The sequence below is a fragment of the Triplophysa rosa genome, linkage group LG2, assembly GCF_024868665.1.
Source record: "Triplophysa rosa linkage group LG2, Trosa_1v2, whole genome shotgun sequence".
Classification (NCBI taxonomy): domain Eukaryota; kingdom Metazoa; phylum Chordata; class Actinopteri; order Cypriniformes; family Nemacheilidae; genus Triplophysa; species Triplophysa rosa.
Window position 1 is genome coordinate 32,123,388 of NC_079891.1, and position 19,935 is coordinate 32,143,322.

Sequence of the window (19,935 nt, forward strand, 5' to 3'; positions counted from 1 at the left end):
GTATGACGTTAAAGTTATTTAGTCGTTGATGTCCATGGTTGATCTTATGTAAGGAAAAGCTTTAACTAATTCATAATTGATCATTAATGATTCTTTCCCTCAATAAAAGGAAAGAGTACTGTATTGTTATTCAATTAAAATTATATTCATAAATGTAAATACAGCAAAAAGTTCAATTTAAAAAAGGGGGCTGAAATGACATGATTAGGGTTGTTAGAATTGCATGCAAGACATTACCTTCAATTCTTTCTTTAAATTATACATTTGTGTCCCCCAAATAATTGTTCATAATTATATGTATATACAGTATAGGCTACCCTTTTTTATATGCAGGTTATTTTAGGTAACAGTGATCTGCAAAAGTAGATTGTGATTGACACAATTTAAAAATGAGTTAATTACTGTATTTTGGCACACATTAGTAATTGCACATTAACCATGAATATTTGCAATAGACAACATGGAATAACAATGAACAGCACTTTTGCTTACTCTTGGTTAATTTTAATCTCTGCATATACTGTAATGCATTTTTTTACTTTTGTGTTAGATAAGCAACATCCAAATGAATGAATGCTATATTTAAAAAAGTACATCTACCTAGATTATAATATTACAAATGTCATGTACATTTTACATTTCATATAATTTACAAATCATCATAAAGAGAAAAACTCAGTGGTTTGAAATATTAGCTTTATTTTTCCTAAAAAGATCAAATATACAATTGATATAATTTAATATGCATATTTTTCTACATGGAAGGTAACATGCGTTTAATCAGAAAGCCGTGGTTATTCTAGCTGAGGGTAAAGCTCAGGGGTTTACAGTGCTCTCATAAAAACCATAGTAATAACAGTATAGAGAGAGAGAAGACGTACATTCATTGGCTGAACTTTTAGGGACTTCAGATGGGGTAAATCTGTGACGGTAAAACACTGAAGTTGTACAGGCCGGTGGTGCAGTTATGGGCCTGCAGAACACAAAGCACTTATTACCACACAATCCAGCTTGTGTTGCGTCTGATAGTGTCAGATATGTGACACTGAATCTCTTCATATTACAAATAATGTTAGAAACCACGTATTTGCATAAAAACAAGTGTTTTATAATAACATGACCTTCTGGGTCATTTGCAAAGCAGCATATTCATTTAAACAATACTTTGCTGAATTTAGCACATCACTTATTAGTGGACGTGCATGTCAATGACACAAGTTTAATAATAGTCTAACTCCATCTGTTCAATACTGTCCAAAAACAAGTCCACCCGGAACACACAGTCCACAATACAATCCGAGGTAGTGATACACAGGTACAGTTCACGCTTTCTTTCATATCGTGTTAAACTAAATATATTTATAGAGTGTAAAAGTCGGTTGATTGTTCTTTGCCACAGCGGTGAGAAATGGTTCTTTGTGGTACGGAGGCAACAAAAACACGAAGAAACAACGTCTGATAAAGATCAGACAGGAAGGTAAATACACAACGTAACAGAGACAGACTTCTGGAGTGAAGCGAATGACAAGGAGAAGGGAAAAAATGTTCTTTTTTAGACAATGAAATGACAGTCTGGGAATATGGGTCAAATACGCATTGGGAGAATCTCACAAAATCCGTCAAGAAAAAATAATTTAAAAATAAGGAATTGTATATTGGATCATTTTTAGAACATCAAGTCCTAGTTAGGTCAGACTTTTTTAAAGCAGTACCAGTAATGATCACCATAACGCATAATGATAAAACACTATTATTATTAATAATAAATAATCTCATTTTTCTTACTGTAATGCCTTGCACTGGCTATACATTTATTATAACCTAATGAAAAAAATCATATAGTTCAATTATAATTCATAACAGTAGTGAGAATTTGTTGGAAATACGTTTCCAACTGTGTTGAAAAAGTTACAATCTTTGTGGTCCTAAAATCAATTCCAATGTTCAATTCATGAGATTCACCCAACTATGTATGAGCGAGATATGAAGTCATTTGGGTATCTGTGGTTAATACAGATCTGACTACAGTGTTAGTGTTAAGCCACAAAAAAGACATTCACGACTACTGAAAGAAACACAAAGAGCTTTGAAAACGACGTTTCAGTAATGCGTTCACTGAAAAATGGCAGATAGCTTAAAATCACTATTTAGGGTGTCAGATTTGGTAGCTGTTAATGTAAAAGTAGTATTTCCACAGCTAATTGCCACGAAACACAAGAAAGGCTTAATGTGTTAAAACGCAAGACTTAGGAAAATATAGCTCGTTATAAAATGTGACATGAATTCAGGCCTAACTTTAGTTATTGCTTGATCGGATCATTTTTATCTTGGTCAGCTGACATAAACCTAGCGTGGGACCTCTAATCTAAGGCGAAATGGTTTAACTGTACTACAGTATAGGCCTTGGCTATGTGATGGTAATATGGTCTATACATATATAACATAGAAACCTGTGTATTACTACAACTGAACATAAAATCAGCTATCTAAAAATGTACGTGCATGTACGGCCTCATCGAAACACAAGCAGAACTTAAATTGTGTAAATTGTTTGCACAAACTTTAGGTTCAATACAACAATTTGCTCAAGAATTGTTTTACAAATTTACACGTAAATGAGTTCTCTTTGTGTTGTATAGATGAGGTCCAGTGTGTACATGTGTTAAACAACGTTTCGTTGTTTAAGGGTGCTTTCACACTGCGTTCTTCTGACGTCATTGTTTGGATTCCTTCCGAATTCCGACTCGAGGTTTGCTGGTTCTGCTTGAAAACACGGTCTCGCGGTCTGCATACAGGCTACATACATATAACAAATGTAAATGGGATTCGTTGCACGTCAAAAACACAAGTGTCGTTTATAAACAAACCTATTTTATGTCTTTTAAATGTCTTCATGTTTTACTTCATGAAATTCAAACCAAGTGTGAAAACATCCTTTCTAGAGACTCTCGTCGAGGTTGTTGTTGGTGGCGTGTGTTCCCAAGCCTGCAAACGACTTACTGACCAGCCATCGTGAAACTTTCCTCAAACGCTCTCTCAAACACATCTTCTGCATCCCAGCGGGATGCTTCTCCTTTCGTTACTCTAAAATAAACACATTTTCCAACGCTAGTGAAACATCTGTATAGTACACAGGGAACACAGCTGTCAGGCGTCTTAGAAGGGCAGGTTTAGGTGTCGTGCGTCTCGGCCCGGAGTCTCGCACCAATCCTCGCGCGGCTTGGCTGCCGTACGCTCTGCATCCGGGTGGAGATCTAGAGCGGTTTTCCGCCTCTGTTGTCTTCTCTGATTCTCTCTCAGAAGAACATGTACTGGTTGTCGATCGCTCTCTTGCGGCCCCTGTCGGGAGGCTCTAGTTCATAGTCAGAGTCTCGGCTGGGCAGTAGGGGCGGTAAGGGATTGGGGTGGCGGAGCAGGTTTCTGCGACCTACGGACTCGCTCCGGCGCAGGGGTACGGGACGATCGGGGAGTGATGGAGGAGTGTGATGCGGGACCTGGGCTAATGCTGACAGGGCCATGGAGGGGCTGGAGCATGGAAACGAATCCAGGCTACAGAGAGCGAGACTCGGCTCGGAGCTCCAGCGAGAGAAGGGCACTAAGACAGGAGAGCCAAGAGCCGAATTCTGACCTAGGGAGACAGAACAAACAAAATACTTTTTTAACACAATAGAATGGCATCAAACAACCTATCGCACCAGCGAAACTTATCTTTACTATGTGTTCTTAAATTGTTGAATATAAATAAAAATCATCATGATAAAATACTGTACTTTACATCGCGCATTACATCATCGTCAACAACTCTTGAGTAAAATAAATGTTACTGTTATTTGCCCATGCCCTGTTATATACGCCCATCATTTTTTTATAACTTCAGTATGAAGTTCCTGATTTCGATTTTCAAATGCATTTGTAGTTTTGTACATTGTAGTTTTGACCTCGAAGTCAATACCACCTTGTATCCTACAGGGGGCACTGTCTTCATAATAACCATCTGCATTCAAGGACTGTGTTTGTGTGAACACAGTACAACATGAATGTGTGTATACGTGTGTTTATACACACTGTGTGATAAAAGAGCACAAGGCCATGTGCATGTGACCGTATTTACAGTTTGTAAGGATGGGAACTTCAGGAAACTTTGAAAAGATGATATGTGTTTGTTTGTCATGTGCATGTGTGTGTATGAAGGTGTGCATGTTCCTTGAGAACTAGTAAACTCATCTAAATCACAAAACACAACAGGTAAATGGATCTAGTGTTTGTTATTGTGTGAACATTTTAAATTGCGCAAACATTTTCTAGTTTGATTTAATAACTGCTATGCAACAATTTAAACTGTTAATGTTTTAATTGATAAATCATTTTATTGATCATACAAACTAGCTGAAGATTTTTTATACATTTTTAATATTTAATTGGTAACTTAGAAATCTGCAACACATGGTTTGCACTAAACTATAAAAATGACAGTCCGACCCTCGCTGATGGAAGGGAATGAAACCAAACTACTGAATCAGTCTGCTAAAGACTCATCTCATAAGTGACACAATGACCTGTGAAGAAATCGAAATAATTCTATTACCATAGGGATACAAATATGTTTTAATAAAATAATGCCAAGTACAGTTTCATAGGCAGTAAATTTATAACCGATTCACTGTTTCGGTAATTTAAGGACAGGGATTATTTTAAACCAGGACAAGGCCTTAGTTGAATTAGGATATTTAAGTCGTTTTTAAAAACATTCTTAACAAAAAAACATAACTTATGTGCATCTTGAGACAAAGCAATCGCACTTATATATTAAGATATGTCAGTGTAAGTTGACTAACATTTAAAGGAGCAATGTGGAGATTTTAGCGTCATCAAATTGCAACCAACAGCTCACTCCACCCCTCCCTTTCGAAGAACTACGATGGCTACATAGAACTAAGATGTCGTCGCGTTTTCACTTCTTTGCCGAAGGAGATAACGTATTTACGAAACACGTTCTGTGGAGCAGTTTGTCCGTTTAGGGCTACTGTAGAAACAACATGGCGAATTCCATGTAAGGGGACCCGCGGTGTATGTAGATAGAAATAGCTCATTCTAAGTTAAGAAAAACATAACGCTTCATTGTGTAATGTCTTTATACAGCTCTGAAAACATAGTTATGTATATTATAATGCATTTCTACCCCCCAAAAAACGACACACTGTACCTTTAAGCTAATCTGGGACTCGGCTTAAGCCCTATCCCGGAAACTGCCTGTAAATGGTTTTAAAATATGATGTTTTTGGTTGTCTCACCTGTGTGGGTCGGGTTTACTCGCACGTAATTGGCCAGCATGACATCACACGCGGCTCCGCATTCTAACGGGATGGGACAGTTGCGAAAATGACTGAGCATGTCCATGACTGACGGGAAACGCAGGTGCTGCACACGACACTGACCCCACTCGGTCAGAGACAGACGCAAATGCTGCAGAAAAATCATATCATAGCAGGGTAAGAGAAAAAAAATACAGACATACCCAATTTCTTTCATACATTTACGGACTGTGAAAGTACATTTACACAACAGTAAAGATCAAAACTAGATTCTGTAGAACCGTGAGGGGTTCATGTCTGTAAAACAGCAGTCGAACAACAGCATCCGTTTTATCCTGATATAAACATCCTATTATGATCAATTACATATTGCCAAATCCAAACCGAAAATGTTGCCACGAGTCATAATGAGGACGATGAAGGTCATTACCTTCGCTCTGCCCTGGTAGTTAAATGTAAGCACGTAATCTCCTCTCCGCGTCTCGCTCTGTCTGACCAGGAAGTTCCCGTGACCACTGACCCCGGCATGCTGCACAAGGTAGGCGGCCCGCACACGTGATATGGGCCCGTGGAACCATGGGTAAGAGGACAAGAAGTGATCCGTTTTATTGTAGGCGTGCTCTGCTAGGCCAAAAACCGGAGAGCCTGCGAAGAACATTAAAAATGTTTATAGGAACATCTGAAACGTTTATCACATTGTCGAAAGCTCTAGCATCACCTAGTCTGTTAATAGAAATAAACAGCATTTGCAATGAGTAATGTGTCATATTTATGAGTAAAACATTTGAAATTAGACTTGAAATGCTAAAAGACTTGAAAACATCATCCAGGAAGGAAAACCAATTTAATGGAAGAACGTACTATAACAGTGAAAGATTCAAACTATTTATGTAAGCAGTAATCTTTATATTTACATTGTCATTCAATTAATTCAAATGTTGACTTCATGGTGACATTTTAAAGTAAACTTTTCTCAGAAACTCAGCGGTCTGTGTCAGAATGGGAGTGTAGTGTCTGCATATATAAGCAAAAACATATATATGGCGGTGGCGATGTGAACGTGTGCTAACGTGCGTGTTTTTAATGCTATTCTTCAGGGACAAACTGTTTCCAGAGCGGGCTAAATCTGACAAAACCTCCTAAGGGACATTTAAGGACATCCTCAACAGGAAAATGATTCATACATACAGTTATGAGTTTTTGTAGTATGTCGTATTTTTTAAAACTAAACTGAATGTTTAGGAGAAGCCTATATATTTAAAAATTCAACTTATATATATATATATATATATATATATACAACAATAGAAGTCATGTTTTGTTATATGCTCCTGTAGGTCAGTGAATTCAGCATTGTGTTGGCAGCGCAAAGGTTGTGGGTTTGAATCCCAGGGAACACACCCAAACTGATCAAATGTACATATTGAATGCAATGCAAGTCAGTTTGGATAAATACGCCCGCCAAATGTAGAAACTCAAATATATACTATGTGTGTGAGACTCACTCTGGCTGCTGGGCTCTGCGCTCCCTCTGCGAGCTACATTAAGCGAGTCACCGACAGGAAATGGATCTCCATCCACGCTATCTGACCTGGAATCACACACCCACGTAAACATTCTTTAAATGCACAATGAAGAATTACTATAGACATTTGTAAAGCTTTCATTAATAACTGATAACATCAGTTTGTTTAGACCTGCATACAAAGCATTTGGACATGCAAGACGCTTAAAGGAACAGTTCAACCAAAAAAAAAATTCTTACATTAATACTCACTTCATGTCATTTCAAACCTGTATGACTTTCTTTCTTCTGCAGAACACAAAAGAAGACATTTTAAAGAATGTTTGCAACCAGACATCACTGGCCCCCATTGACTTCCACTGTATGGACACAGAACCACTAAGACATTTCTCAAAATATCTTCTTTTGTGTTCCACAGAAGAAAGACTCATACAGGTCAGACCGACATGAGGAGAATTAATCATGAGGGTTTTTTTGTTACATTTTTGGGTGAACTCTACTTTTAATATTGTATGAGCCTTACGTTAGACAACAAGTTAGTGCTGAGAAAAAGAGACTTACACATCAATTCACATCATACAAGAGCAACCAACAATACTTGTGATGCGGCAAGGCCAAGATTCAAGAGTAAACTAGTGCAGTACAGAAGCTAGAGCAGAAGTAAAAAAGCAAAAAAGGTTTTAGACAAATACAATTTCCTTACACGAAGTGACACAGCTGTGGTCGTAATGGCTATGATTGTTTTAGATGTTAATTGTGCACCCCTTTAGCATACTACAGGAATAGTTGAGAGAGACATGTCAGTAAGCGTTTCTAAACATAAGTAACAAATACAGTAAAAAAGGCTGAGAGAGAGAGATAGAGAGAGAGATGGGGGGTTTTGGGGAAGCTGCGGGAGGCAGCAGTACAAAAGCTTTTGGTTCGAGTCAGGAAATGTGTGTTGTAATTCGTGGAAAAGAAAAAACACTGTACAACGCTCTTATTTCAACACTGCGGCACGCGGGGTGAAGCCAAATCAGACATAACATTGCGAGAGGTCTATGAAACATAGACTGCATGAAGAATGAAGAAAGAGAAGTGATGGCATGGAGAGAAAGAGGCCAATGAGATGTGCTGAGTCGAGTTCTTGAGATTCTTAGTAATCAGAATAACAGGAAGACCTCTCTCTCTCTCTTCCTAACTCACATTTATACATTCACACGGGCTTCAGTTCTCAGTACCCTCATACCAATAAAAGGAAATGAAACACATACACACACACACACATCACTTTCGACAAACATACCATATGCAGAACATACAGAATGTACGTAAGGACATGTCTTTTCACATGTGCGCCAGCGCAGAAACGGTTTTAAAGGACTGCATTGAGATTTAGTCGATCACAATAGGTCAAACTGAACGGATTTCAGTTTTATTAAAAGCGAGTTATTTTCTCTCTGTGTGTAAGAGGAAATGAGTGGGTTTTCTCAGTAGAGGAATGTCAGGAACTTTTGCAGATGTTTGGAGTTTAGTACAGATGATCTCACCTGCTGCAGATACACTCTCTGAGCTCTGTGGTCCAAGAGCTCACCTGCTGCTCGTTCTCTGTCTCGAATATAAAACTACCTGGATGACCAGTGACCTGATGGGAGAGAGAGAGAGAGAGAGAGAGAGAGAGAGAGAGAAATGCGTGGGTTGAGGGTCATCGGGCGAAGGGAAAAATGAGAAAATAAAGATTCGGGCATAAGTCAGTTATATTTTGGAGCGCTCAAGGGACAATTAATAGAGAAATGTTTATTCTTAGCCAAATACAGTATTTCATGAATAGATGGAGGCTGATTATTTGATTTATTTCTGGATTTGTTGTTTCACCTTGAATTTTGTGTGCAGCTAACAAACAAATAAAAACTGCCCTCGCACACTTTGGTCATTACAGGTGATAAAATAAATAATAGAAAAAAATTCTATGTACTGAATCAGTGTTATATATAAAAGCATGTTTCGCAAACTATGACAGTGTGGCAATTTTTTCCAGAACAAATATCGAGTATTCTGCAACTTTGCATGTCTTTCTTTACTAATATATCACACCCGTCAGTTTAACATCAATATTTGTACATGCAGAAGGAAGTGTATATTTTTAGGTGCTGTCACCAAAGATGAAGTCACCATTTTACCTCTTAAATTAAGTTTTAAATAGTCTGTGTAATCTAGAGAAAAGTGCATGGAAAATAATCAATAATTATAAAGTTTTATACAAATGTTTGGCACGAAAAGTAGCAATGGTGTAACACGCTCGCTGAATCTTTTCACATATCACGACAAGTTCAGCAGAAAGTAAAAGATAAAAATCAAAGGCGTAACTCTCTATTTCAGTTTCAGGCTCGAGAAAGATCAGAATTGATGTGTGCTTGAGATATTTGGATTCACAGACAAACGGGCAAGAATTATGGCTATGTGTGTTTATATGCATATTTACAGTATGAAACAGCTACAATCAGAAACATATCTTTACGATAGTATTTAATAATAAGTAATTAATATATAAAAATATAATACACACAACCATTTGGGTGCTTTATTTAGCAAATTTCATTACAAATGCTCAGTAGAACTTTTGTAATAAAAAATGAATAATTAATAAGTTTCTTAATTTTTTTGGGTGAAATATGTCTCCCCATCAGTTTAACTCACAGATCATCTGAAAAACAGTCTAACATTTGATTTTTATTATTGGAGATGTTGAATCAATTTTTTAACCAATTTAAAATGCCTGCACCTAATAAAATGCAATTCATACATTTACCAAAAAAAAAAATCAAAAGACAGTTATGAATCACTACTGTCAGATGTACAAGAAACAACGTTAAATTGTGGTTATTCTATTAGTTTCCACTGGTATGAATGAAAAATGACACAACAAACTAATTCTAAACAGCTTTTCGGCCATTTTGAAGCTCCACATTAATATTACTTTATAAAAATACTAAAACTTTAGTAACTTGTATTTTGGAAGAAATTATTATGTTTTTGTGTGTTTTTGAGCATCTGTTTACCTTTAAGACAAATGTGTTCATGTTGTCAGGCATTTCTAGTCGATTACAGCGTCGTATCTCCTTGATATCTGAACAGGATACGGCTAGCTTTGCAGTTTTGTAGTCCTGAAACACATAAAGTGACAATTTTTATGAAATCACAATTTTAGTTTCTTTCTTTTCAGCTAAACTTTCCAGTAATGTTTACATATCACATTATATAAAACTGAATGATACACTTTCAGTTTGTGGGCTGGTATTGAATGAAAACTGGACATTTTGTATTTTTCCATATTTACTAGTAAACTACATAGCATACTATTTTATTCTAGAGTATAAACCAAATGAATAAACTGTAGTTAATAAAAACGACTAGTCGATTAGTCTCGCACATCCCTAGTATATAGTATGGTACAGTAGCAGCTGCATTCATAATACATCAAAGATCACACAAAGCATTACAATCTTATATGAGAGCAAACATGTTCACCACAAACTCATAAATCCCCCCCCTAAAAAATGAATAAAAGAATCAAGTTTTCCCACTACATTGTTCAGCCGGAAGTCTACCAAGTCAATAAAATATAAAAGTGCATTACAGTCTGACCTATAATTTAAGACAAATGATGACATTTGACTTTGATCTGAGCAGAGAGGGAAAGATGATTGTCCTTCAAACAGATCTTTCACCCCATTGACTCCCATAGTAGGAAAAATTAGTTTATCATTTTTTTTGTTCTGTTGAGCATAAAAGAAGACGTTTTGAAGAATGTAGGACAGAAAAAAGTTCTGGGGCACTTTTGACTACCATTGTATTTTTTCCTACGATGGGAGTCAATGGGGGGCAAAATCTGTCTGGTTAAAAGCATTCTTCCAATATCTTTCTCTGTGTTCATCAGAACAAAGAAATGTATACAGATTTGGAACAACTCGAAGGTGAGTAAATGATGACAGAATTAAACATTTTTGGGTGAAGTATCCCTTTAAATCTAATCTGACACATCAAGGGGCGGTTTCCCGGACAGGGTTTAAACCTAGTCCCAGACTAATTAAAATGTTAGTGCCATCTTGATCGAAAACAACTTGGCACATCTTAAAATATATCAGTGCGATAAAGATGCACACAGTAATGTTTGATTGTAAAGTATGTTTTTTAAAACGCCTTAAATATCCTAATTTAGCTAAAACCTAGTCCTGGATTAGGCTAATCCCTGTCCAGGAAACCGCCCCCAGAGAATTAAGCAGAACAGTTTCTGTCATTCACAACTCGGCGTGCAAAGAAATGTCTCATTTTCGGTGAGTCTCACACACACACACATGTCCGTGGGGACAGTCCATAGGCGTAATGTTTTTATACTGTACAAACTGTATATTCTATCCTCTATCCCTAACCCAACCCCTAAACCTAAAGATCGTAGAGAAATTTTTTGCATTTTTAGATTTTTAAAAAATATTGTTCTGTACAATTTATAATCTTTTTTGCCCATGAGGACCTCAATTTTGGTCCCCACGGTGACACGAGTCCCCATGTGTTGATGTGCATTCAGGTTTAGGTCCCCACCGGGATATACAAACATGAACACACACACACCTCCCTACCAAAGTCTGTGGAGCAACAGACCTCCCTGCCAAAGTCTGTAACTGTACGTAGCCTACTATTGACCTTCTCGGGCAGATTTCCGTGAAACAAAATAAGCTCCAAGACTATTACACTGCCAGCTGTAAGATATTTAATACTACAGCGGGCTTAGTTTGTGTTGGAGTACAGGCCACCAAGAATTGAGAACTCAATTTGAACAGCAAATCCAAATATATACATGCATACAGCTACAGACAAAATGAAGAGACCATTCCAAATTTTCATTTAATCAGCATTTCTACATGTACTGTGGTCATTCCAGTCCAGTGTCTGTTGAATTTCAACAAAATCAAACCTCAGGAGTGACAAAGTCATTAAACAGCAATGTAAAAGACACATGAAAATTGTGATAAAAACAAGGTTATCACATAAAAAAATAATTGTTGAACTTTTTTAAATACTGTACATGTAAAAAAATTACTGTTGTATTGCTTACAAGGAAATATGAACTTGTTTTCTTTGCAGTATTCTCTGCATTGCAGAGCAGCTTTTATGTTATTTTGAACTGTTTCTCCAGTTTTCTTTTTCTGCAAATAAATGCAAATAAAAACTATTTTTGTTTGAAATTTGGGAGAAATATCGGTAGTAGTTCACAGAATGAAACTTAAATGATATTTTCCAGTAACACATATTGATAAATAGTAAATTCAGAAAAATTGAATTTTTTAAAAATGGTTTCCCGGCTGTATATATAAAAATATACTACTACTACTAACTAATAAAAATAATTTATATTTTTAATATATTTTGTTTTTAATTATTATTTTAATAATTTATATTTCTTACAAAGACATTAATATGAAAATATGAAATATCTGATAACACTTTACAAAAAGGTTGCGCTGCATTAGCTAACCTGCACTGACAATCATTTTCCGCATGTAACAGATACAAATTTTTAATAAACGTCTTAGTAAATGCTGAAATTAACATTAAGATTAATAAACGAATTGATTATTCTTAGTTTATGTTCTGTTAACAAATCCAACCTTAAATCACTGTCTGGATGATATCTTTCGGTGCGTCACAAATTTAACAACTTTACATTCAGTGAAAGCTAAACCGCTGACTCTTACAGATCATGATCACAGACAACAGAACTCAGACATTTCTCCTGTACGCACTAAAGCTCAATTTCTCTTGCCGTGTATGGCCTGTTTTTTGTTTGCTAAGCTGTGTACAATGTTGTTTATCTTTTTTCTGACATGACTCCAGCTGCATTTCCTGCCTGGAAGTCCAGTCAACCCCATAAAAACAGCAGTCAGTATAGTATTCCCATAGCACAATTGATAGAACAGCGAGGATATTGCTGGTTTCATTCTCAGGGAACACACATACTGATAAAATAATATCTTTGGATGAAAGCACCTGCAAAATGCATAAATGCACATGTCGATATGCGTGAGTCCTCCAGCCCAAGAACACAGTGGACACATTTCACTGGAGTAAGCAAACAAAAGAAATCAATTAAAAATACATTTCATTTATCACTTAACACACACGTGTTTGTACACGTGTGTGATTAAATACACCTCGAGAGACAGCGTGTCGTTCGGCTGAATAACTCGCTTCCTAATTGTTACTTTTGATTTTAGTCACATATGTTTCAGAATGAGTCAGATTATGAAATTGGCAATAACAACGAGGAAAGAAATCTAGAAACGATACAACACTATCAGTAGCAAAAAAGTCACTTGAAAGAGCGACATCTGAGATTTTGAAAAATCAGATTTATAAAGAGAGTTATCATTTGAAAGAAAATGCAACATCTATTTACTAAAGTGCCTATATATGATGAAGTTTCTGTGAATAAATAAATACCTTCACATTAAATAAATATCTACAAGCATACAAAAATGAACACACACACACATGCGCATATAGTTAGGTAGGTAAGTATAGATATAGGTAGGTAGGTAGGTGTATATATACAGTAGGTATGGTGTGTGTGCGTTTTTTACAGCTTTTTTCCCCAGTACATTTTAATGCTATTTGTTTTTCTGGTTAAAAGTTTGTTGATTTTCCTGATTAAGATTTTAATGTTAATTCTTATAAGAATAAACGCATCTCCAAGTTCTACATGTCAAGTGATCCACCTGTCGGTCCTCAACAACCTCAGATTTTATTAAATTGTGGTCAGTGTGAATGCACCTTTACTTCGGCACGTAAAAAAGTACTCAACGTGTAACGATGTGACTTTAAAACACACGTGCGCCAGGCCGGGCTAAACGCTGACCCTACCTGGCTCTGAACATTTTCATATCTTTCTAGTTTTCACAGGCTTTATTTTTACAATCCCTGGTTTATTTATCTCCCAGCACTGCTGCGAGCTGCTAAAATAGAGTGTCAATCACTCTGACCTTTACTGCCGCTCCACCACAGCTTAACACAGTACTGAGAAAATACACATGAAAGTTAGAGTTAGAGAGAGAGAGAGAGAGAGAGAGAGTGTGTAAGAAAAGTGGAAAAAAATGTAAGAAAAAAGCAAGTTTCCTGTGTCACTCAAAAGCTCCCCATGATGGACAAATATCATTTTCTTAAAAAAACATTTTCATGCAATCTAGAGCACCTTACCATGTGTCACATATTTAATGCACTACAGCATTACAAAACAAAACACTAATGTGTTGGACAAAACAGATAATTCTCTTCAATCCATTTCTAAATGGCTTCAGCAGTTTCTCTGCAGCTTTACATTCAAATCTTCAGAGGCTTCATAGCATTACAGATCGTTCAAATAGTAATAAACACAAGCAATATGGTTTGCTTGAAAGTGCAGAGAATCACAATGGCACATCACAATACACATACGCAGCTACTCATATTCAACTTCATATTCACACAGGTCGAGCGAGCATCCTGTTTACGGACTAGAGAAGACGAACCACAGCACCTACACACATACACACAAAGTGAGAGAGATGGAGGGGAACAGGCGGTGCTTTCCATTGGTAGCTCAGTGAGGTCAGGTATACCAGCTTGGCGGATGCAGGTTTAGCAAATGAGCTGCGACAAAGCCCATACGAACTCTTCGTAATGACACTGACTCTGTGTATACAATGCTGGCGATACCAATAGTACGAGAAAATATATTTCTCAATATTTATAACATTTTGGTCAAAAGCAAATATATATCATTTCTGCTTTTATGGAACAGTAATCCAAGATTAAATATTTCAAAAATAAAATAAAGAATAAGTAATACAATTTTTAACTCCAAACTAGATTCAATTGTCGAGTTAACATTGGCCAATTTTTGGAAATTCTAAGAGTGCTTTCACACCCGACTCATTTAGTACGGTTGAATCGCACTAGAATTCATTTTCTTCTTGGTGCGCATAGGCCCTTTTCACAATGACGTCTCTTAACTTCCACCTTTTCGCAAAGCAGTGTATCATAACATCCGTCTTGCAAAAAACAAGAAGAACTTCCGTTTTGCCGTCACGCTGGAATTTAACAACAGTGAAAAAATTTGACAGAACACGTATTCAAGTACTTATCCTAGCACCTTCGCTAACACAAAAAGAAAACAAAACACTTACCTTCATAATCAAACAGGTACTGTTCAACGAAGAATTTGTATCCTTTCTCTAGCTTTGATCTTGTCGTTAGCGAAAATTTGTCTGCAAGACGCTTGTGACAAGCAGAGCGGGACGAGGGCCGTGAGGGAACTTCGCGTTGCACCGGTCTCGCATCTCTCTCGTCCCGCTCTGCTTGTCACAACGTTGTACATAATCTAGTCGTATTTTTGGCAGATGTGCAAGGGACTTGGTAAACTCCATTCTGAGGCGCTAGCGGAAGTACCTTCTTGAGTTTTACTGGCGGTTGGCAAACCAGCTTATAGGTGCATTACCGCCACATTATGAACTGGAGTGCTAGCGGAAGTAACGATACACTGCTTCGCGGCAGAACGGAAGATGCATGATGTCATGTGAAAAGGACGTATTTGGGCAGGTGTGAATGCAGCAATCGGACTCGAGTGCACACCAAAAGCGGACTAAATAAGCTTAAACCCTGGAGCAGTTCGTTTGTGGCGAGAACGTGATCTGACCTCGAACAGACCCAAATGCAAAAAGTACTGCACTTTTTTGGACTAAAGTCAGCTGCGCTGTGCATTATGAAATGAGGACAAGTGTTTGGTGACAATTTGCACTAGCTTGGCAGCTTCAAACTTGGAGTTGTGAGGAGGTGCGGAGCCTCATAGAAATTTGGTCTGATGACCACATTACATCCCAATTTTCGAAAACTCACAAGAACACAACGATATTTTCACTGTTTAGCAAACAACTCAGGGAAAGGGGGTTTAATAGATCTGTGGAACAGTGCCGGGTTAAGGTAAAGAAACTCCGCCAGCAGTACATCCAAGTGCGGGATGTACAAGTTCCCCTGGTACGATGACCTCGATAATATACTTGGGACAAAACCGGACGTTGATCCGGTGGATGTTGTTGAGATCGCCATCACCGCTAACAATGATGCGACTGATGCTAGCACAGTTGACCGGGCTAACGTTACCACATCTGACACACGATATTGACGGTGAGTTTATTTAGTTTAAAAAAGCAGTTTATACGTTCCAACCAACGAGTGATGTGGATGTTGTCACGTGACTGCATTTTGGTTCGTTTCAACTGGTTCGGGAACCAACACCGCTGAAAAATGCTATAATGTATAATTTTTTGCCATTGGTCCGGACCAAATGAACCGAACTAAAGCTGAGAAAGCGCCCTAAGACAACTAATCGAAATCATAAATAATGATTACAAAAATGTGTTTGCTAAAACAGCAGAACAAGCACTGATAGAACAGCTTGTTGGACATAGCAAAAGGCAAGGCGTGGCCATAGGAACCAACAGATATTCAAATGCTAACAATTTGTTCTGTTCGGCCTTCTTTCATCCCGTGAAAGTCAAAGCAAAGTGAATGCGAACTGAAACGCATGACCACAAAGGAAACGATACTTGAGATATTCTCAGGTGACAAATTTCTTCTGGCTTATAAATCACTTGTTTCCTTTATAATCAACAAAGCTTTCTCCATGCAAATGTGACGCAGCTCCCATAAAGGCACCAGATACAGTTAGGTCCATAAATATTTGGACAGAAGCACATTTTTATGTTATTTTAACTGTGTATCAGATTATATTCAAGTTACAGTTTCATAATGGCTATTGTTTTAAAGTGCACACTTTACATCCAGATTAGCTGAAGGCTTTAGGAATTACAGCTCTTTAACAGAGGTGGACGAAGTACACAACTTCCTTACTTGAGTGAAAGTACAGATACTACTGGTCAAATATTACTCCACTACAAGTAAAAGTTGTAAAGACAGATTCTTACTTAAGTAAAATTACAGAAGTACGTGCTTTTAAAAGTACTCAAGTATTAAAAGTAAATTTCCTTTATGTCAGCTGTGCATTGTTTTATTGTCGTATACCTTATGCCTCTGAAGCAGCCTACTGAATACACAGAGTAGCTCACAGTATCAGTTGTATTAAAGGAGTAGTTCACTTCAAAATTTGCCCCCATTGACTTTCCATAGTAGTTTTTATTCCTACTATGGAAAGTCAATGGGGGCAAATTTTGCAGTGAGCAACTCCTTTAAGAGCTTTATATGTTTAGCACACATATGTTTAGTTTAGATATAATCCTGTATGATCATTTAGCCTAATTATCCTCATTAGCCCCCTAGGCCTATATGTATTTATGAGCAGTGTTCTTTTATTTTGTATATTCCCTTTACCAGTTTTAGCAGCAATTTACCAGTAAGTAGTAAGGTTCTTGTAAATAGTAAAGTGTAGAAGCCATGTGTTTGTTGGACTTATTACCATAATTTAACTACAAACATAAACTATAGCTAGTATAATAATGAATATAATGAAACTATGGTATGTTTAGTTGCTGTGGTTTTACTAAAGATTATTAATTGGAGTATGGTTCCTATATTTAGAAAATGGTAAATTTGTGGATACTGTGGTTTTAATGCAAATACCATCCCTGCTGAAAAAAAACAATGAATTTTTTAATTAGAATGAGATTTTTAAATTAAATTCCTCTTTGTAGTGTGTTTTGGGTTTTATTCCAATAGGATTTACCATCCCACCAATAGAATCCATCACATACAAGTAGACAACAAGTATCCATAGTACAATTCCCATTATAACCATTAAATCCATTACATGTTATGTTGTATTTTGGGCAGGGTTCTATTGTTTTTATTTCAACAGGAATACTTCAACTATAGTTACTTCAGTAAAAACATCATTCATTTTCCAAATCGCTTTAAATGATACAGCAGCAGATCAGAAGTTAACACGCACGCGTAGCTCAAGGTGTATGTGATGCTTATTTACCGTTTAGCCGTTATGCCGATCATTTTCATGACAATGTTTCTACGATCTTTGACTGATCGTAACCCACAGATGATTACACCACACTTTAACATGTGCCTTTTTCGTCTTTTATTGTTCTATTTGTCTTTTTAGAGCGCTATCAACGGTGTAGCAGTGCCTACGTTTACACTAGTTTAGCGGGGAAGATCCCAGAGTTGCCAGATTTGCGTAAAAAATCTGCCAAATAGGCCATTCAAAGCTTGCCGGACAACCGCGAGCTTAGAAAAACTGAAATACTTGGCAACAGTAAAAGGTCCTGGCAGATCGCAAGCCAGATAAATTGAGCACACAGGAAACCCCGCTGCATAGAAACCATTTTCTACTTTTGGACCTTTTTATAAATGTAGTGGAGTAAAAAGTATGATATTTGTCTTTCAAATGTAGTGAAGTTAAAGTACAAGTACTCAGAAAAAAATAATACTCAAGTAAAGTACAGATACTCAAAAAGTGTACTTAAGTACAGTACTCAGGTAAATTTACTTCGTTACTGTCCACCTCTGCTCTTTAATATGAAGCTCCCCCCTTTTTCAAGGGACCAAAAGTAATTGGACAGTTGAATCAAACGCGGTTTTATTCACAGGTATGGGCTTTTCCTTAAATAATTTCTTCAAAAATGAAGCATGTTAAAGGTCTGGAGTTGATTCTACGTGTGGTGTTTGCATTTGGAAGCTGTTGCTGTGAACCCACACCATGGGGTTCAGTGAGATCTCCATGCAAGTGAAACAGACCATAGTTAGATTTCAAAAACACAACAAATCCATCAGAAAGACGCCAGGAACATTCAAGACCGTGTGAATGTGTTTTTCTTTATCATGGAGAGGATAATGTCATCATCACCACTTTTATCTACTTTTCTCAGAATGTACAAAATTGTTGATTTGGCCGCTCTTAATGAATTATTAATATTTCGTTTCATTTCGTGAAGTAAAAGTTAATTTAGAAAATAGTTTGGAGTATTTTTTTGTGGCTCAGGTGCAGAACGCATTGCTAACTGCTAAGTCTGATTGCTAACTGCACTGGAGCGCGGATTTGAATGAATGATGGGAATGATACTGTTGAAACGGCTGCAACCATCAAATAATTTTGTTTTGTTTTTAATGGCAAATTATTCATATTTCGTTTCATTTAGTTATTAAGTTAATTTAGAAAAATGTTTGGAGTATTTTTTGATTTGTGGCTCAGGTGCAGAACGCATAGTTTGATTGCCAACTGCGCTGGAGCAGGAATTTGAATTAATGATGTGAATGACACCGTTTAAACTGTTAAAATAGTTTAGAATAAACTATAGTATTGTATAAATAAATAGTTAAAAAGCATTAATATTGTTCAGTTTTGTTTTGAATGGTAAATTATATTTCGTTTCGTTTCTTTATTAGGTTTAGATTAGTTTAGAAAAATGTTTCGAGTATTTATGTTTGTTGCTCAGGCACAGAACGCAGTTTGATTGCCAACCGCGCCAATTTTAATGATTTGAATGTATGATGGGCACGATCTGCTTAAATTATTCCTTTAGCTTGTTATTTTTATGAATACTATATTAAATATATAGCCTATTATGTTATATATTATATAACATTTTCCATTACACGTGTTAAGCACAGCATGTGGCAACCTTGGAGCACATTACAATTAACAACGAGGTCTACTCTAAAACAGCTGTGAGTCCACACAAAAACAGACACAACACACACGCAGCCAGCAAACACCTTTGATACACAAATGAAAGAGCTGTGTGGCATGTTTTCCACATGAACACACACTTGAAAACCACACTGTGGAACCTAACACCATGTGTTTACATCAGGGCAACAAAACTGAAAACAAAAGCTGTCAGAGTCAACCGTCAGCGGTACTACGAGTCACTTTAGCCCTTTCAGAACCTGTATGATCAATGCCTGAATGCATGGAATGCAAACATAAAACACTGTAAATAGTCTCAGATATAAGCGAAATGACACCTAGTTAAAGGGACAGTACACCCCAAAATACATTTTTGACTATTTATGTCCTCTGCTTATCTGTTATTCTGAGTAATAATACTTCTTTCTCTT

General features: G+C 36.8%; 1 protein-coding gene across 1 annotated transcript in view; it reads right to left on the bottom strand.

The window, feature by feature from the left end:
• Positions 1 to 685: 685 nt before the first annotated feature.
• sh2b3 (SH2B adaptor protein 3) overlaps positions 686 to 19,935 on the bottom strand; it is a 33,179-nt gene continuing 13,929 nt past the window's right edge. Inside the window, exons 3-8 of the mRNA XM_057324702.1 lie at positions 9,876 to 9,980; positions 8,367 to 8,461; positions 6,818 to 6,903; positions 5,743 to 5,957; positions 5,292 to 5,463; positions 686 to 3,628 (exon numbers count right to left, since the gene is read on the bottom strand). Of these exons, the coding sequence (XP_057180685.1) occupies positions 3,297 to 3,628; positions 5,292 to 5,463; positions 5,743 to 5,957; positions 6,818 to 6,903; positions 8,367 to 8,461; positions 9,876 to 9,980 (1,005 nt within the window). The 3' untranslated portion in view covers positions 686 to 3,296. The remainder of the gene's footprint in view (positions 3,629 to 5,291; positions 5,464 to 5,742; positions 5,958 to 6,817; positions 6,904 to 8,366; positions 8,462 to 9,875; positions 9,981 to 19,935) is intronic.